The sequence below is a fragment of the Alligator mississippiensis genome, chromosome 7 (genome assembly GCF_030867095.1).
Source record: "Alligator mississippiensis isolate rAllMis1 chromosome 7, rAllMis1, whole genome shotgun sequence".
NCBI lineage: Eukaryota > Metazoa > Chordata > Crocodylia > Alligatoridae > Alligator > Alligator mississippiensis.
In genome coordinates this window covers 13,324,883-13,343,761 of record NC_081830.1, presented here as the reverse complement: position 1 = coordinate 13,343,761, position 18,879 = coordinate 13,324,883, and the positions used below count along the sequence as shown (strand labels likewise).

At 45.2% G+C, this 18,879-nt stretch overlaps 3 protein-coding genes across 3 annotated transcripts; all 3 read right to left on the bottom strand.

Annotated features, from left to right (window-relative positions):
- Nucleotides 1–959: 959 nt before the first annotated feature.
- Nucleotides 960–3,146, bottom strand: LOC132251662 (olfactory receptor 14A16-like). The gene has a single exon (XM_059731614.1). It carries the CDS (start codon nucleotides 3,123–3,125, stop codon nucleotides 2,169–2,171), a length of 957 nt encoding a protein of 318 aa, XP_059587597.1. The 5' UTR covers nucleotides 3,126–3,146; the 3' UTR covers nucleotides 960–2,168.
- A 5,388-nt stretch (nucleotides 3,147–8,534) lies between these two features.
- On the bottom strand, nucleotides 8,535–9,715 carry LOC132251661 (olfactory receptor 14C36-like). Its single transcript, XM_059731613.1, has one exon. The coding sequence runs from the start codon at nucleotides 9,694–9,696 to the stop codon at nucleotides 8,713–8,715; it is 984 nt and encodes a 327-aa protein (XP_059587596.1). The 5' UTR covers nucleotides 9,697–9,715; the 3' UTR covers nucleotides 8,535–8,712.
- Nucleotides 9,716–16,582: 6,867 nt separating this feature from the next.
- LOC132251364 (olfactory receptor 14A16-like) lies at nucleotides 16,583–18,661 on the bottom strand. The gene is made up of 2 exons (XM_059730601.1): nucleotides 18,419–18,661; nucleotides 16,583–17,832 (listed from the first exon to the last, which is right to left on the bottom strand). Exon 2 carries the CDS (start codon nucleotides 17,803–17,805, stop codon nucleotides 16,849–16,851), a length of 957 nt encoding a protein of 318 aa, XP_059586584.1. The 5' UTR covers nucleotides 17,806–17,832; nucleotides 18,419–18,661; the 3' UTR covers nucleotides 16,583–16,848.
- Between the last annotated feature and the right edge of the window lie 218 nt (nucleotides 18,662–18,879).

The following is an 18,879-nucleotide window of genomic DNA, read 5'->3' as shown; positions in this document are numbered from 1 at the left end:
ACCCACCCTCCATGGGTCTGGCCTTCAATCCTCTTCATTAAATGTGATCTTCATTTCCCACCTAGACATGCTGATGGTGTCTTTAACAAACTGTACAGGAAAGGCTTGGTGCTGCTTCCCCCTCGTGTCCCCCCTCTCCCCGGTCCGGGCACTGCTTACTGCCCCCTCCACCCACTCAGGCACAAGGCATCACCCCAAGCCAGCACCATCAAGCTGGACTGAGATCCCGATCTCCACACAGGAGCCATGGACAGGTCCCCCCACCCACCCCCTCCATCCCCACTGCCTAGGGTGACTTGGAGCAAATTCCTAATCTAATGCCATCTACTCTAATTCTGCACTCAGGAATAATAACCTCCAGCAAGAAATGTGCTGGAGTTCATTCGGCTGTGCTAATTGCATGAATAGATGCACCCAGAGAACAGCGTTCTTGTATTAGGAGCAAACGTATCATTGGAGGAAGCAATACTCTCCTTTCCAGTCCTAGGATCCTATGAATATTTTGAAACAGGCAAGTGAGTTTGAGACCTTAAATCTCATTTAAAGTAAGCACCTAACTTTCTTTAGGGTATTTAAAAAAAAAAAACCTCAACTTGTTTAAGCAGCAGTGAACAGATATCTATGGCCCTGAACTTTTTTCCCCAGTGATGTGGTAACCCTCCCTTACTATGATCAAAACACAGTAATGTGTTTTGTGTTCAGTAGCAAAGTTGATCAGCAAATTTCCCTTAAAACTTATTTGGAAAGTGCTGTGTTAGTATAACCGGACAAGTTCACAAAACTTTAGTCATGTCAGCTCGAGTTCCAGGCCTTCACACATGCACGAACTATTAGGAGGACTAGTACCCATCTGTCTGTCTACCTGCCAAAGGAAAAAGAAAAAAAAAGAGAGATTGCATAATAAGACACAAAATAATCCTACTGTCTCATTGTCCATTCACTTGCAGTTGACTGTTTTAATCCACTATATTTTCATGATGCTATTACAATGATGATAGTAATAAATTCATAGGCTTAGAAGAGGCTTCCAGGATCATGTCGTCCACCCCGCTGCACAAATGCAAGACTGTTACTCCTAAATCATCCGTGAGCAATGACTATCCTCTTTTTGAAAACCTGAAATGAAGGAAACTCCACAACATCCCTGGGCAGTCTATTCCACATCTGCACTGGTCTAGAAACAAGGGTGCTTTTCCCCCTGAAATCTAATCCAAATCTACTTTGCTGTCATCTGAAGCTTGATGGCCTTCCCTATTCAACAAGGGAGAACAATTGCTCACCCTTTTCTGTACGGCACTTTTTCAGATATTTCAACAGTGCTATGATCAGTCTCTTAATTACCTTTTCTTCAAGCTAAATATGCCTACTTCTCTCCATCTCTCCTTAACATGGCTCGTGTTTCAACCATTTATCATTTTTGTCACCTATCTCTGAACTTCTCTAACTTCTTCATATTCCTTCTTAAAATGTGAAGCCCAGAAATCCACAGAGTAGTTTAGGTAAGGCCTAACTAGCACCATGTTGAGTGGTACTATCACCTCCCATTTTTAACATCTAATACTCCTATTGTTGCAGCACAAAACTGCATTAATATTTCTGTAGCTACATCAAATTGCTGATTCATATGGAGTCTGTGAGCCACCAGACCCTGCAGATGCTTTTCAACAATCATACCACACAACCATTTATAACCCAATCTGTATCTGTGCTTTTGATTATTCTCCCCTAGGCGCAGCAACTGCATTTGTTTCCTTGGACTCCGTCTCATTGTTTCTAGTCCAGATTCCCAGTCTATCCATATCCATCTGAATTGTGTGCCTCTCCTCTAAAGTGTCTGCAGTTCATCCCACCTTCACAGAACCTGAATATTTGCCTATATCCAAATAATGGATTACACCAACTGGTAAACAAAAGTCTTCCATTCATCGTCTTGCAATTGGTGGCACTTATTTGAGGTGGAACTAATGGTAAAATTGATGCATGAAACATTAACTTTACCGCTTCAACAGTGTTTATATAAAATGACCCAAGTCAAGTGTCATTGTCCTTACAAAGCTACAGAATTAACCCACCACCTTCATTTTCTGTAAATAGGTTGCACACTATAGTATGAAAACAATGATATCATGAGTTAATTATAAAAGAAACATAAGTAAAGTAAAGTAAAGTTATGAAACAAAGATGGGCAGATTAGTTTTGGAGAGGATCAGCCTGTGGAGAAGTTGCTTGAGGGCAGCTTGGATCTCCCTGTTCCTCATGCTGTAGATGACCGGATTCATCAATGGAGGCACCACAGAATACAGAACAGCTGCCAGGAGATCCAGAGGGGACGGGGAGTCAGAGATGGGCTTCAAGTAAGCAATGCCACTAGTGGAAAGAAACAGGGAGACCACGATAAGGTGAGGAATGCAGGTGGAGAAGGCTTTCTGCCAGCCCTGCTCAGAGGGGATTCTCCACACTGCGGTGAAGATCTGAACATACGACACAACGATGAAAACAAAACAGCCTAAACCTGAACACATACTGAAGACAATTGCTCTCAGCTCTCCTCGGTATGTGTCAGAGCAGGAGAGCTTGAGCAGCTGGGGTATTTCACAGAAGAACTGGTTGATGATATTTGAGTGGCAGAAGGGGAGACTAAAGGTGCTCCCAGTGTGCAGTGCAGAGCTGATGGCACCAACAACCCAAGCACAGGCAGCCATCTGGATGCAAGCTCTCCTGTTCATTATTATCCCATAATGCATTGGCTTACAGATGGCAACGTACCGATCATATGCCATGATAGTTAGGAGTGCAAAACCAGCTGTACAAAAAAAGAAGAAGAAAAAGACCTGGGAAACACACCCAGCATACGAAATTATCCTGTTGTTTAAGAGATAATTGGCCATGGATTTAGGGCCAATGACGGAGATGGATCCAAGGTCAAGGATGGACAAATTTTCCAAAAAGTAGTACATGGGGCTGTGGAGGTGGTGGTCCGTAGCTACAGCAGTGATAACAAGGAGGTTCCCCACCAGAGCTGCCAGGTACGCTGCCAGAAAGATGACAAAGTGTAAGATCTGCAGCTGCCGAGTCTCAGAGAAGCCCAGGAGGAGGAACTCGGTTACAGTGGTGCAGTTGGGCATCTTCCTTCCCAAGGCACCGTGCAAGTCCTGGGTATAATAGAACAAGGGCAGTGGTAAGGAGGACAGTAACAAACTCAGTGGCTTTGATATTCCCATCAATAATGTCTCCAAATTTCATACTAAGAAGGTAAATATTCCTTTTTTTGCCTGATGGAAAATTTGATTTTAATAACTTATTTTTCCCTGGCAAGACCCTACATAAAATAAATTATTTTGATTATTCCATTTAGAAAGTGAAGAAAATGTTAGCCTAGTCACAACTCAGAATTTTAATTTTTTTATTTTTATTGATTTAAATCCAAAAGTCTATAATTTATCCATCTCACCAAGAAAATGTATGTTAGAAACAAATACATGTGAAATAAAATATATATAAAATTTGATGTCCTTAGAAGTCCTATTTCCACCCCACCCTCCACCCCACTCCCAAGAAAATATATAACTTTATCTGAATTAATAGCAAAAACAGTGAAATATTCTTCATTCACTCTTGTATCTTTGAATCTATTATACATACAATGCAGTATGATTTTCATAACCAGGTTTTCCAAATTTTATATTCTTAAATCTCCTCTGCATCTTACTAAGAAAGGACACTTCACTGATGAAGAAAACTTACTGAAATTGTTTCGGTGGAAGCTTTCTTATCTCTTGTGTCATATTCAGGCTTCCCCTGCCAAGATCCTTTGCTCTTGCCCAGTTGATCTCTCAGATCTCCTCTGCCCCAACCACTAGTCTAGGTCCCCAGAAGCACAGCTAACTCAGAGGTCTTTCTCTGCTCCCTCTGACACTGAACGACTGAAGTGAATCCAACCAGGTTTCTGGGTGTGCAGCTGACCTCAACCCCGCCTTGTACAAAAGGAGTGAAGCAAGACAGAAATTTTTCAGCTGTTTTCTTCCGAAGGCTCATGGGACTCATACCCTGGAGTCCTGCACAGCTCAGAAGGAAAAGCCCAGATGTAAACAGTCTGAGCTGTACACATGTTAGCAGAACAGCAGAGCTGTGCTCTGGTTTAATCTCCCTCACAACATAAGTCATGGGATCTCCGAGAAGGCCCTGAGCTTCTCTATCTGGCTCTGTTGTCCCAGTTAGCCAGCCTGGGTACCTTCGCATGCAGGGAGGCACCAAGTTGCAATTGGGTTACTTCCTATGTAGTTTTACATGAGAAAATAACACAAGGAAAAAGTCAAGTTGTAAGGTGAAAAAAAAAAAAAAAAATTATAAATATAGTTAATATATTCCATAACTCAGACAAACAAGCTCCATTGCAAGGCATCACATTGACAAAATATTAGCTCAGCACTCATTAGTAGGGTCCTGGTTCTGTATCTACTGTCATGAATATGACAGCCCCAAGGACCACTTTCCCCTGACTCATATACATCCCAGGTCCCAGCTCCCCTGCATTTCTTCCACCACCAGCTTCCCTTGAACCCAGCGGTGTCAAACACAGATGGACCCCAGCTGCCAAATCAAGCCCACAGGGGTGCTCTAGTAGAGACACTGCATGCAACGTGCATTGTGGGCTGGTTACACGTGGTGCTTGCCCCATGTGTACAGCTCTAGCCCTGCACACCACACACAACACAACCTGGCCCCAGCACCGTGCGCAGCATTAGATGTGAGGGGCCAGCCTGCGGCACATGTTACCCACAGCAGGTCACTGGGGGTGCGTACTGCATGTGGCGTTGGCGATGCCTAGGGGTGTGTGCAGGTGTATGTGCACCCCCTGAGATTGGTGGTGCACTCCCTGAAGAATCACCGCCGGTGCTTTTGGGCAGTTGCCACTTGCCAGTACCAACCACCCTCCCCACCGACTGCCAACACTGCTGACAGGCTCTGTGGATGGTATCGGATTGCCGCTGGCCACTGCCAATGCGGCTGGTGGTTTCTGCAGGTGGATGCTTACTCCCAGTCAGCACTTGCCATTCCTCCACCCCCCACCGCCGACACTACCATGGCTGCCTGCGGGAGCTCCCTGTTTGCTGCCACCACCGCCACCTGCAGGCAGTCGCCGTTCCCCCCCAACTTCCGGGGGCACGTGTCGTTCATGGCATGTAGCATTTGCACCAGGCTAAATGTGTCTATACAAGATGCTAGGTCGCTGTAGTGATGATCTACAGGGATATCGTTCATCACTGTGGCAAAGTAGCATTGACGGGCTCTAACTGTGATGCCGCCGCTACCGTGCAGTAGCAATGATCTCCTGAGTATTATTTCATTGCTCCTGCACAGTAGGGTTTGAAATGACCTGTGCGCCTTCGGGACTGCGCAGTCATGGTGGGTACTGTGTGTTCATTTAGTTCTTGCTAAATGAAATACTGAACAACTGCACAGCAAAAACTGCCCAGTGGGGCAGACGTGTAGCTGACTGGGCACACTGGATCCTGTGGGTAGGGTGGGTTAATGAGCCCAACCTAGACAACCCCCCAGTCTAGTACACAGGGCTAGCTTGGCCCAGGTGCCACATCAAGCAGACATCCCCGTGCAGCCTCATGCCATGTACAGCCCATGCCAGGCAGGCTCCACAAGGAGCATCAAGAGATCAGAGACTCGTTCATGGACCTGATTTCTCTTGATCTGAACGTGACAGATGCCAGAGCCTGATGTGACAATATGTGTCTCTGTCCTTCAGCCTCCATGCTAACTTACTGTGGTGGCAGCTCCCACTTGGGACAGGGGTTGGTTGGAGTGCAGCAGCTGGAAGATTTATGGTGTTTGGAATTCGCTCTCTTCATGGATGTTCCCATGGCCAGAAGCAATGATCCCATCGTGGGAGAATTTTTAAAATATCAACCTCTCTCAATCCCCAAATTGAGATTTTTTTTTTTTTTAAATGAACCAAACTGTCCCAAAACATTTCATTTTGACCTTATCAGTTTTGTCTGGACTTCATCACAGCAGCTGACAATCTAGAGCCCATGACCCCACTGTATCCACCGTGTGGAGGAAGGTCTTTTGCTAACAGGGGCCTTCTCTGACTCTGCGCTGTGCTGTACTGCAGCTGGGCACCAAAAAGAAGCAGCACTGTCAAAAAGTGGTAGTAGTCACCTGGTTTTGGTATCAGCCTAGTTTTCCCCTGAGCTGGGTCAATCTTGCCTAAAAATGGAAAATGTTGGTGATCCCCTGCTCTATCATATTGATGTGTCCATTACATAGCATTACAAAGACATCCCGATAGCGCTCCTTGCAACTTTGGAGAAAAAATTATTAAAATATATTATAGAATATATACAATACTAGAATTTTTACCTAACTTGGTAAGATTAAATGTAGGTTAAACAACTGTTGGGGACGTACTTAATTTTCCATCCTTACTCATGCTATATTTACATTAGACTTGTGAGTCTACTGCAGAAGCAATAATCCTGAACATTATCATCAATCAGCATTGAAAATAACTCCAAGGATTATCTGTCCCTAACTAACCTTGCCCAGTTCCATCAATTTTTTCTTATACAGACTGCCTTTCAAAGACTTTATTATTTCATTTCTCGCCCACCTGGATACCTCCTCCAACCTCTCCCTTTCCTTCTTAAAAAGTGAAGCCCAGACCAGCGCTAAGAAGTGTCACTGTCACGGCGGGGTCCTGCAGGAGGGCCGTGATCTCCTTAAGGACCCTCTCACTGTGTCAAGGCCGGCCCAAGGGCACCCTCTTCTTCTCGCCCGCCACGTCTTTGATGTTCAGTATATATTGGGAGGCTGCCTTATACCGCCTTGGGCACGGCGTATCAGGACCTCTGCCCCCGTAGTTTTCCCAGACTCTTGTGGTCTCCCCGTATGATGGGTGCTACTCAGGCACCCTAGCCTTATGGGCTACGCATGGCTCCTACCAACCCCTAATACCACGCCCCAAGCCTTTCAGATGTACTGGACATTGGACTGTCAAAATACCTGCCCGTTCTCCTGAGCCTCTTCTGTAATCTAGCCCGCTCTCAGGCTTCTTGCCTACTACCCTGCCCCTCGCTGGGGCTCTTCCTCTAATCCTGCCCTCTCTTTAGGGCTCCCAGTGCCCACTCTGGGCCTTCTCTAAAAGTGTCGCCCCTCTCTGGGGTCTCAGTACCCTCTCTGGGCCTCCTCTAAAAGTGTTGTCCCGCTTAGGGACCCTTGCCTACTTTGGGACTCTATATCGAGCCTCCGGTCTTTCAGGTCCACCGCACTGCTTCCCCTTCTTCGGATGCTGTACTGCTATCCCCTTTTCCTGGGGACCACTGCAACACCCTGTCCTTCCCTTGGGTGCACCGTGCTGCTAACCCCTTTTCCTAAGGTCCACCGCAGCACCCTGCCCTTCTCTTGGGTGCACTGTGCTGCTAAACCCCTTTTCTTGAGGTCCACCACAGCACCCTGCCCTTCTCTTGGGTTTTCTGTAGTGCTGGCCGGTTACCGGGCTCATCATGCCCGTCCTGGGCTTCTCACATATTGCCCCTCTCAGGCTTCTCACATATTGCCCATGCCTGGGCTCTTCTAATGCCCCTCTCTGGGCCTAGGGTCTTCACACCCCACACCGCTGCGCCCTCTCTGGTGCTGGGGTCCCCACTTTACCGTTAGCCCCCCTATGAGGCCTCCTCCAACCCCTAATAGCCTCACCCAAACCACCGGTGTAATACAAACACTAACAAAACAAAACACAAGCCTCCTGGCTATAACTTAACTTAAGGCCGCCTGGCTGTAACAACATTGCTCCTGCGTCCCAGAGCCACCATCCTTCAGTCTGCTCAAGCAGCACTCACATCCTAGCTCCTGCCCCTCTGGCAGCTAGCAGGGAACTGCCAGCCTGGCCTCAGCCCTGGGTTTTATAAGGGCCAGGCCCTGCCTCCTACAGGCAGCTGACTCTCATTAGTTGCCCCAGCAACCCACAGCTGTACTCCTCACCGCTAGGGCTCCTTATGCACTGCCAGAGCTTTTCCTCTGGCAGTTCTCCCCTCTCTAGGAGCGGGGCAGCGAGGTGCCCCGCGACAGTCACTGTCACCTCAAGTGTCTTGCACCTATTAAGACAGCTAAAAAATTGCATTTGCTTTCTTTACAATTGCACCAAATTGCCAGTTTATGTTGAGTCTGTGATCTCCCAACACTCCTGGATCCTTCACATAAATGCTGGCTCCCTGGCACTTATCTCCCATTCTGTATTTGTGCTTATCATTACTTTTTCCTGGATGTAGCATCTTAAATTTATCCATACTGGCTTTCACCCTGTTACCTCTCACCCAGTTAGATAATCAGATGATCTATTAAAATCATTTGGATTCCACTCTTGTCCTCTGGGGTGTTTGCAAGCCTTCCCAGTTTTGTGCCAGCCACAAATTTTCTCAGGCAGCTCTCTATTGTGCCATCCAAATCATTCATCATATCATTTAGAAAACCACACCCCAAAAGTCATCATCATCTTGGAATTAAAAGGATTTATTTGAGGTGGCACAAGGAACACCAGACTTTTTCACTTGCACTTCAACAATTCTAACACAAAATGACTCCAGTTGAGTAACACAGATTTTATCGCACTGCTGAATGTAGCTGAGAAGTGTCATGTTTCATAAGCAGAATGCACACGACATTATGAAAACTTAATTTAATGATTTCATTATAGATCTAAAGAAACAAAGTAGTAAACCAAACACACAAAGTAAAAAGGGACATCCTGTTCTTGGAGAGCATCTGCCTTTGGAGCAGTTTTCTCAGAGCACATTTGATCTCCTTGTTCCTCATGCTATAGATGAATGGATTTACCATTGGAGGAACCACAGAATACAGAACAGCTGTCAGAAGATCTAGAGAGGATGGGAAGTAGGAGGTGGGTTTCATGTAGGCAAAGGCACCAGTGAAGATAAACAGGGAGACCACAATCGGGTGAGGAATGCAGGTGGAGAAGGCTTTCTGCCGGCCCTGCTCAGAGGGGATTCTCCACACTGCGGTGAAGATCTGAACATACGACACAACGATGAAAACAAAACAACCAAGAGCTAAAAACACACTGAAGGCAAGGGCTGCCAGCTCTCTGCGGTATGTGTCAGAGCAGGAGAGCTTGAGCAGCTGGGGCACTTCACAGAAGAACTGGTTGATGGTATTTGAGTGGCAGAAGGGGAGACTAAAGGTGTTCCCTGTGTGCAGTGCAGAGTTGATGACACTAGCAGCCCAAGCACTGGCAATCATCTGGACGCAAGCTCTTCTGTTCATAATTATCCCATAATGCAGTGGTTTGCAGACAGCAATGTATTGGTCATATGCCATAACCGTGAGAAGGGATAAATTTGCTCCCAAGAAGCAGAGGAGACAAAACACTTGAGCAACACATCCAGAGTAGGTAATTAACCTGGTGTTCAATAAAGAGTTAGACATGGATTTGGGCACGGTCACTGAGATGGAGCCAAGGTCCACAATGGACAAATTAATCAAGAAAAAGAACATGGGAGAATGAAGTTCACAGTTAAGAGTTACAACTGTGATGATGAGGAGATTCCTCATCAGGGTTGCCAAGTACGCTGTGAGAAAGATAACAAAGTGTAAGATCTGGAGCTCCCAAATATCAGAAAAGCCCAGGAGCAGGAATTCAGTCACGGTGGTTTGGTTGGACATTTCCCTCTTCAGTGCATAGTGCAAGGCCTGTGAAGGAAGGACAAGAATATTTGCCAGGATTAATGTTACAAATATAAAAGGAGGCAATCTCATATCAGATACAGCTCATGAACTAACTGTCAGTACTGTCTTTAAGTGCTGTAAAATTGTCAGTGGAAAGTATTATTGCTGGGAATATGTCTTTTTGAGTATAAAAGAGCTCCACAAGCATCCTTAACAGTGGTTTTATATATATAAAACCAAACCACACAAAACAGACTCTTTCAGAATAAAACAAGGTTTATAATTATGAATATTGGTTATGTAATATCTCAGTGGGTTTGCCTTTTCATTGCTTCATGCTCTCTTTCACCTCATTTCAGATCTCATTATGAAGCCATCTCCCTTCATCAAATTGACAGACCAGAGTACAGCATTTTTATTTGATTTTTAATAGCAACAACAAGAACAGCAAGAAGCTCAGCAAACATCAAGATCAGGCAACACAGCACTTGTGACTACAATAAGAAACTGGTCAATAAGCTGCTAGCACACCCACCTTTCCCCTTGCCTGGTATATACTGCATATGCATAGACACCATCCTAAGTGTCACCTCGTCTGAAATGAATCTGAGTAGTGCCTGCCATGTGGCTATTTGCCAATTTATATGGTCCCTATTCCCATCTGGACAGTCATCTCTATGCCATGATAGGCCAGTGCCATCCTTCTGTTATCTCCACATTGTATCATTGATCTTTGTCATTTGGATACGAGAACTTGAAGGTATTTTGAGCAAGGGATGCTTCTCATTATGCATTTCCTCATCTCACTTTCTTGCATCCCCCAACCCTAACTTGAGAGGCACTCAGATATGTAAAGACATTTTCAGGGGGATCAACTGTGGGACTTACTGAGTTCTCCCTCCTCCAGGAATTTTTCTGGAAAACAACCAAATCTGGATGCAATGACTGAGGTGGGATTGTAATCCTGGTGTTGCTGGGCAAGACTGAATCTCTGCTGTGGGGCTTAGAATTTAAGCCTAGAAAGATGATTCTTATAAAAATGTATTCTGTTAAACATGTCCTTTCTCACAATACATGCATTTTCCTCAAAACAATCAATTTATGAAGAAGAACTATCAATACGGGGTTGGAGGAATACATTGGTTTAAAATAGGAGGCCTCCAGGAGCTTTTGATTGAAAAAAAAAAAATCTCAAGTTGCTGAAACACTGCAGTGTGTGGGTACTTGGTAGCAATTTCAGATTTCTAAAGGGAACTGTTTCTTTTCTTTCTTTTCTTTTTTCCTTTGACCAGCTGAAGAATTTTGAACACCTTGCTATTAAAATGCTGAGAGCTTTCCACTTCAATGTCATTTTCAGGTTCTTAAATACCCCACACACCGCCCTTCTTGTCAACCAAGCATATTTAATTGCAATTAAAAACTTACGCAAAGAATCTGGAGGATCGATCTTAAACTGAGAAAAACTTCACAAAGAATGTTGCATGATTTTCCCTCTACTGATCTATCTAATTTCCACACACATCCCTCTTCTTACCAACCAACCACATTGCTCTAAGTTTATTATACAAATGAATGTGAAGTTTTTCTCAGCTTGTGATCTCATCCTCAAGTGCCAGGAGTCTTTGCTTTATTTCCTTCTACCGATCTGTTTGATTTCCCTTTTCCCTGCCACTACCAAACCTTCACAAGTCAAAATATCTTAGTAAGAGCTTTCTCTCTGCTCCAAGACTGACCTGACAGAAGTAGATCCAAACCAGTTTCTCTCTGCAGAAGACAGTGAACTTCACTGATTTGGAAGAACTGATGCTGCAGGAAGGTGATTTATCCACATCTCTCTTGTTAGGGCTTCTGGGACTTGTTCCCTAGAGCCCAGCTTACCTCTGAAGCACAGAATCAAAAACAAACCTTCCTGGGTTCATGTATTTTAAGGCAAATAAGTTTTGTTTTGGTTCTTTACTTTGATCATCTTTTATCTATTGTTTCCTACTTCTGGGCCAGAATATGTGTCATCCGCGGTAGGCCTGTACAAAGTGGCTAGTATTCACTTTGGATTCGGATTCGTCTGGTTCAGAGACAGTGATTCAATTCAGTGATTCAAATCACTATCATGAATCAATTCAGCCAAATCTGAGTTGGAGATTCAACGGATGCCATATTGGCCAAATCTCTGAACTGAACAGGCCTGATCCCCCACCTGCTCTCCCAGCCCCATCTATGGCCGCCCCACCTGGCTCCAGTGTCCCAACACCTTAAAAAAAACCCAAAATAACCTGCACTCACTGGTTCTTGCCAGGCAGGGGGGCGATCCCCAGAGCTCCACCACTACCCCGTGCTGTATGTGTGTGGGGGAGAGGGGTGGGCTCTGCCATTAGCCCCCAGAGGCTATGACAGCTGCTGCAGCAGCCGATGAGTAGAGGTCTTTTTTTTTTTTTTTTTTTTTACATGTAGGTTAACCTCAAAGTTACTGTGCGTTAAAAGAAGGTGCAGAGGGTGCATCTACACAAGACACTATTGCACAGTGGTTACTGAATATTTATTTAGTGTTAGTATAAATGAAGTAATAAATAAATTCACAGTAACAAGAGTTACTACACAGTAGCACCAGCAAACACCTTTTTAGTGACACTGCTGTGCAGTAGCCTTATACTGCTGTAACCTTTGCCGGTGCACTAGGCTGGGCGATATGCCAGATTTCAGATCCTTAAGGTGCCAGTAGCCCTGGGATCTCCCTTAGGCAGATCTGCTGATGGGTATCCGTGGGAGTGGGTTTGGCCCTCACCCTCACTGCCCAAGCATTTACTCCAAGCCCAATGAACAGATGGGTTTCTTTATTATATATATAACTATATACAGGAAGAGAAAGAGATTAATCAAAAAGAAGGTATATATACATACATATATTATCAATAGAGAATATTAAAACCAGTCATTTGAATACAACCTAGCAATGTAACTGTAAGTGAATAATTGTAATACAGGGGGTTGTTCCCTTACAGCAGACTCCGGCACTGATTACACTCGCATGGTCATATCCTTTTGAGAAAAACAAAACAGTTTCCTTTTAAAATTTAAGCTCCCCTCTCATTGTAATAAATAGCAACACATTTATTGCGAGGATCTGCCACTACCTGGTGAGAACACAGCTCCTGTTCTTCTTGAGGCTCTGAACTCCTTTCATCAGTGCAGCAGCCACTACCGGGTGTGCTGCGGCCACTTCCAGGAGTGCCATGGCTGCTTCCCGGTCAATGTGATCGGCCATGGGGAAACGCCCCCTCCCCCCGCCCCCCAAGTCAGCAAGATTGGCTGTGAGGAGACCCCCACTCCGCCTCCCAGTCACTGACTGATCACTGGCGTGTCAGCTCCTGGAGCAAGCCTCAGATCCCGTTCCAGTGCAGGAGTGGGGGGCTGCGCCTCTGCCCCCGTCTCTCTCAAAGCTGGAATTGGATCCTACTCTCCACCTTTCCCACATTATGGGTGCTTTAAAGCACAAGCACAGCCAATTGGAGCCCTCAGTTTGCAGCGAGGGCTCTAATTACATTGCAGATGGTCCAATAAAAAGCATGCATGGTGCAGAGTGTATTTTCCTGCTTGGAAAAGCCATGGCACCCAGTGCAAGCATTTGCCGGCCTTTATGCAAAGGGTACTAGACATGGTGCGTCCACCAAGCTTGCAGCCCAGTGAGATATACAGCTGTTACACTGCTCTGCAGTAGCATCTCAGCACAATATGGCAAAAAGTGTTGCATGGTAAAAATTATCAACCCACTAAATTGCACCTGGGCATGTGTATACATGTGCACCTGCATCAGGAGCAAATCTGCTCCCAGTGGGAGCAGTTGAGTACAGGGCTGTTCCTATACACCTGCCCTTCTTTGCCCCCCTGCAGCAGCCAGGGGGAGCTCCAGGCTTCCGCGGTGCCAGCCCTGGGCTGGCACGGGGCACAGGGGACAAGCCTGAGTTTTGGAGAGAGGCGGGAGCTGTCCTGAAGTGGGGGGCAGCTCCCAGCTGCACGGATCTTGGGATCCCAGGCCCTCTGATGCCTTACGCCTGGCAGTGGGGCTAAGCAGCAGTGGGACTGCAGGGAGAAGATGTGAGGGGTTAAGGAGCTAGACAACATATACACCTTGTACTGCATGCCAGAAAACATAATTAGAGGGCTCTGAGCCTGGGCAAAGCCCTTGTCTTCTGAGCAGATCTGAAAGCAGCAGAAGCTCACACGTCCCTGCTGCAGGGGGATACCAAAATCATCCTTCCCTTGAACGGGGCTGGGAACAGCTGGGAGCTGCACCCTGGGTATGTATACCTCTTTAAATTGAGCAGTGGTGCAGTGGGGAGAGGAGGAACCAGGCTCAGACCCACCAGCCAGTTGGGGGACCTCATTTAGCAGGATGAGGGCACGATCCCTCCCCGACCCACCCTCCATGGGTCTGGCCTTCAATCCTTTTTGTTACATGGGATCTTCATTTCCCACCTAGACCTGCTGATGGTGTCTTTAACAAACCCTACAGGAAATGCCTGGTGCTGCTTCCCCCTCGTGTTTCACCTCTCCCCAGTCCCAGCAGTGCTTACCACTCCTGCCCACTCCACACACTCAGGCACAAGGCATCACCCTAAGCCAGCACCGTCGAGCTGGACTGAGATCCTGATCTCCACACAGGAGCCATGGACAGGTCGCCCAACCCCACCCCCTGTCCTCTGTGGCCCCCCCACTGCCAAGCTGATCAGGACATTTCCCTTAAAACACTTTTTATTTGGAAAGTGCTGTGTTGCTATAACCGGACAAGTTCACAAAACCTTAGTCATGTCTGTTAGACTCTGACTCCATGCGGCAGCCAAACAACTGGGGAGATGATGGTCCATTTGCCCAGGGATCCTGCTGCTCATTAGCCAGAGCAGGGCAGGGAGCAAACACCAGCACACATTGCTCGCAGCAGCTTTATTCAGAACGGAGATGGCTTCAGGTGAGCTCCCTCACCGAAAGAATACGGGGAGCAGCCCTGAACAACAGTTCTTTTCAATATTTATACCCCTGGTCTATACATATTTACATGGATTCCACCCATGGCCTTCCTTTGGCTCCGCCCATTTCTCCTCCCATCTCCAGCTCCACCTGCTTACTGTTTGCCTCCTTAGCTTGGTATTGCCTATGCATTTCATTCATTTACATGCTAAGAGCGCATGCATAAAACTTTTGACCCCTATCTTCTTTTGGTCACTTTGCAGTTTCTCGCTGGTTCTTGCTGGTTTTCTTGCTGACTTCTCCATCTCCAAGGCTGTATCTTAGCTGTTGTCTCCTGGCACGAGTTGCTTAACACATCATGCACTTCGCACTCTATCCTTTTTTTAAGAATCCGCTTACTTAAGCACTAAATTGGTCGCTTTTAATATGTCAGCTAGCCTTGTGACCAACAGCTTTTCCTGAGGTTACCTTTTAATATATCATCCAATCTTGTGATCAGCAGCTTTTTGCTGAGACACAGGTAAAAGCCTTCATTCAGCTGCATGCTCAGCACGCCTCAAATTCCCTATCGTTACTCCAGCATCCAAAATTCGTATCGTTACCCTAACAATGTCAACTCGAGTTCCAGCAGTTCACGTGTGCATGAACTATTAGGAGGACTAGTACCCATCTGTCTGTCTACCCTCTAAAAAGAAAAAGAAAAAAAGAAGAGATTGTGTAATAAGACACACGGTAATCCTTCTGTCTCAGTGTCCATTCACTTGCAGTTGACTGTTTTAATCCACTATGTATTCATAATGCTATTACAATGATGATAATAATAAACTCATAGTGTTAGAAGGGGCCTCCAGGATCATGTCGTCCACCCCCTGCACAAATGCAAGACTGTTACTCCTAAATCATCCGTGAGCAATGACTACCCTCTTTTTGAAAACCTGAAATGAAGGAAACTCCACAACGTCCCTGGGCAGTCTATTCCACGTCCGCACTGGTCTAGAAACAAGGGTGCTTTTCTCCCTGAAATCTAATCTAAATCTACTTTGCCGTCATCTGAAGCCTGATGTCCCTCTCTATTCAACAAGGGAGAACAATTATTCACCCTCTTCTGTACAACAGTTTTTCAGATATTTCAAGACTGCTATAATCTGTCTCTTGATTACCTTTTCTGCAAGCTAAATATACCTAGTTCTCTCCTTAACATGGCTTGCCTTCCAACCATTTATCATGTTTGTCACCTATCTCTGAACTTTTCTAACTGCTTCATTTTCCTTCTTAAGATGTGAGGCCCAGAAATTCACACAGTAGTTTAGGTGAAGCCTAACTAGCACAGTGTCAAGTGGTACTATCACCTCCCATGTTTGACATCTTTCTTAGCAAGCTTTCGGGTTTCACACCCCTTTGTCAGTCTGGGGAAGCATCTGCAGTTGGTGTGTGCTCTTCCAGGCTTTTAAATCCAAATGCTTGCTATGAAAAATGTTTCCAACTATATAAGTTGGTCTAATGAAAAGTATCATATTAATGCTAATTACCTTGTCTGCCTGTGTCCTTAGACCAACACGGCTACAACCTACACCCTTGTTTTACGTCTAATACTCCTGTTGTTGCAGCCCAAAACTGCATTAATGTTTCTGTAGTTGCATCAAATTGCTGGTTCGTATTGAGTGTGTGACCAACCTTTTCAACCATGATACGACCCATTTATAACCCAAGCTGTATTTGTGCTTTTGATTATTCTCCCCTATGTGCAGCAACTTGCATTTATTTCCTTGACCTTCGTCTTATTGTTTCAAACCCAGCTACCCAATCGATCCACATCCATCTGAACTCTATCCCTGTCCCCTAAAGTACTTGCACTTCATTCCCGTTTCACATCATCTGGAGATTTGCCTGTATATTCTGTCATCTGAATAATTGATGGCACCAATTAGTAAACAAAACTCTTTAATTCTTCATTATCTTATAATTGAGGGATATATTTTAGATGGTGCAAAGACAGTAAAATTGATGCATGAAACATTACTTTCCCACTTCAACAGTGTCAACACATAATGATAAAAGCCAGGTCTTTGACATTACAGAGTTACAGAATTAACCCACCACCTTCATTTTATATATGGAGGATTCACACAATACTATGAAAAAACTAAGTTCATGTGTAAATTAGAAAACAAAAATATAAGTAAAGCAAAGTCATGAAAGAAAGATGGACATATTGTTCCTGGAGCAGATCAGCTTGTGGAGCAGTTTCCTCAGGGCAGCTTGGATCTCCTTGTTCCTCATGCTGTAGATGACCGGATTCATCAATGGAGGCACCACAGAATACAGAACAGCTGCCAGGAGATCCAGAGGGGACGGGGAGTCAGAGACGGGCTTCAAGTAAGCAATGCCAACAGTGGAGATAAACAGGGAGACCACAAGCAGGTGAGGAATGCAGGTGGAGAAGGCTTTCTGCTGGCCCTGCTCAGAGGGGATTCTCCACACTGCGGTGAAGATCTGAACATATGACACAACGATGAAAACAAAACACCCTAGAACTAAAAATATACTTAAGAGAATTGCTGCCAGCTCTCTGCGGTATGTGTCAGAGCAGGAGAGCTTGAGTAGCTGGGGTATTTCACAGAAGAACTGGTTGATGATATTTGAGTGGCAGAAGGGGAGACTAAAGGTGTTCCCAGTGTGCAGTGCAGAGTAGATGACACTAGCAGCCCAAGCACAGGCAGCCATCTGGACACAAGCTCTCCTGTTCATTATTATCTCATAATGCAGTGGCTTGCAGATGGCAATGTATCGGTCATATGCCATGATTGTGAGGAATGAAAAATCAGCTGAACAAAAGAGGAAGAAGAGGAAGACCTGGGACACACATCCAGCATAGGAAATTTTCCTGGTGTTTAAGAGAGAATTGGCCATGGATTTTGGGACTATGACAGAGATGTATCCAAGGTCAAGGATGGAGAAATTTGCCAAAAAATAGTACATGGGGCTGTGGAGGTGGTGGTCCGTAGTTACAACAGTGATGACAAGGAGGTTCCCCACCAGAGCTGCCAGATATACTGTGAGAAAGATAACAAAGTGTAAGATCTGCAGCTGCCGAGTGTCAGAGAAGCCCAGGAGGAGGAACTCGGTTACAGTGGTGCAGTTGGGCATCTTCCTTCCCAGGGCACCGTGCAAGTCCTGGGTATAATAGAACAAGGGCAGTGGTAAGGACGAGAGTAACAAACTCACTGGCTTTGATATTCCCATCAATTATGTCTCCAAATGTCATGCTAAGAATGTAGCTCTTCCATTTTTTGCCCTATGGATAATTTGATTTTAATAAATTATTTATCCCTGGCAAGACTCTACATAAAATAAAATATTATGATACTTCATTTAGAAAGTGAAGAAAATGTTAGCCCAGCCACAACTCAGGATTTTAATATTTTTTATTTTTATTTATTTAAATCCAAAAGTCTATCATTTATCCATTTCACCTAGATAATGTATGCTGGAAACAAATACATGTAAAATAAAAGATATATAAAATTTGACTTCCTTAGAGGTCCTATTCCCACCCCACCCTCCACCCCTCTCCCAATAAGCTGTATAACTTTATCTGAAATAATAGCAAAAACAGTGAAACATTCTTCATTCACTCTTGTAGCTTTGAATGTATAACACAGAAAATGCAGAATGATTTCTGTAGCCAGGTTTTCCAACTTTTATATTCTTAAATCTCCTCTGTGTCTTACTAAGACAGGAGACTTCACAGAAAACTTACTGCAATTGTTTGTGTGGAAGTTTTCTTATCCCTTGTTTCATATTCAGGCTTCCCCTGCCAAGATCCTTGCTCTTCTCGTTGATCTCTCAGATCTCCTCTGCACCAACCACTAGTCTAGATCCCCAGAAGCACAGATAACCCAGAGGTCTTTCTCTGCTCCCTCTGTCACTGAATGACTGGAGTGAATCCAACCAGGTTTCTGAGTGTGCAGCTGACCTCAACCCTGCCTTGTACAAAAGGAGTGAAGCAAGACAGCAATTTTTCAGCTGTTTTTTTCCAAAGGCTCATGGGACTCATTCCCTGGAGTCCTGCAGAGCTCAGAACGAAAAGCCCAGATGTAAACAGTCTGAGCTGTACACGTGTTAGCAGAACAGCAGAGCTGTGCTCTGGTTTAATCTCCCTCACAACATAAGTCATGGGATCTCTGAGAAGGCCCTGAGCTTCTCTATCTGGCTCTGTTG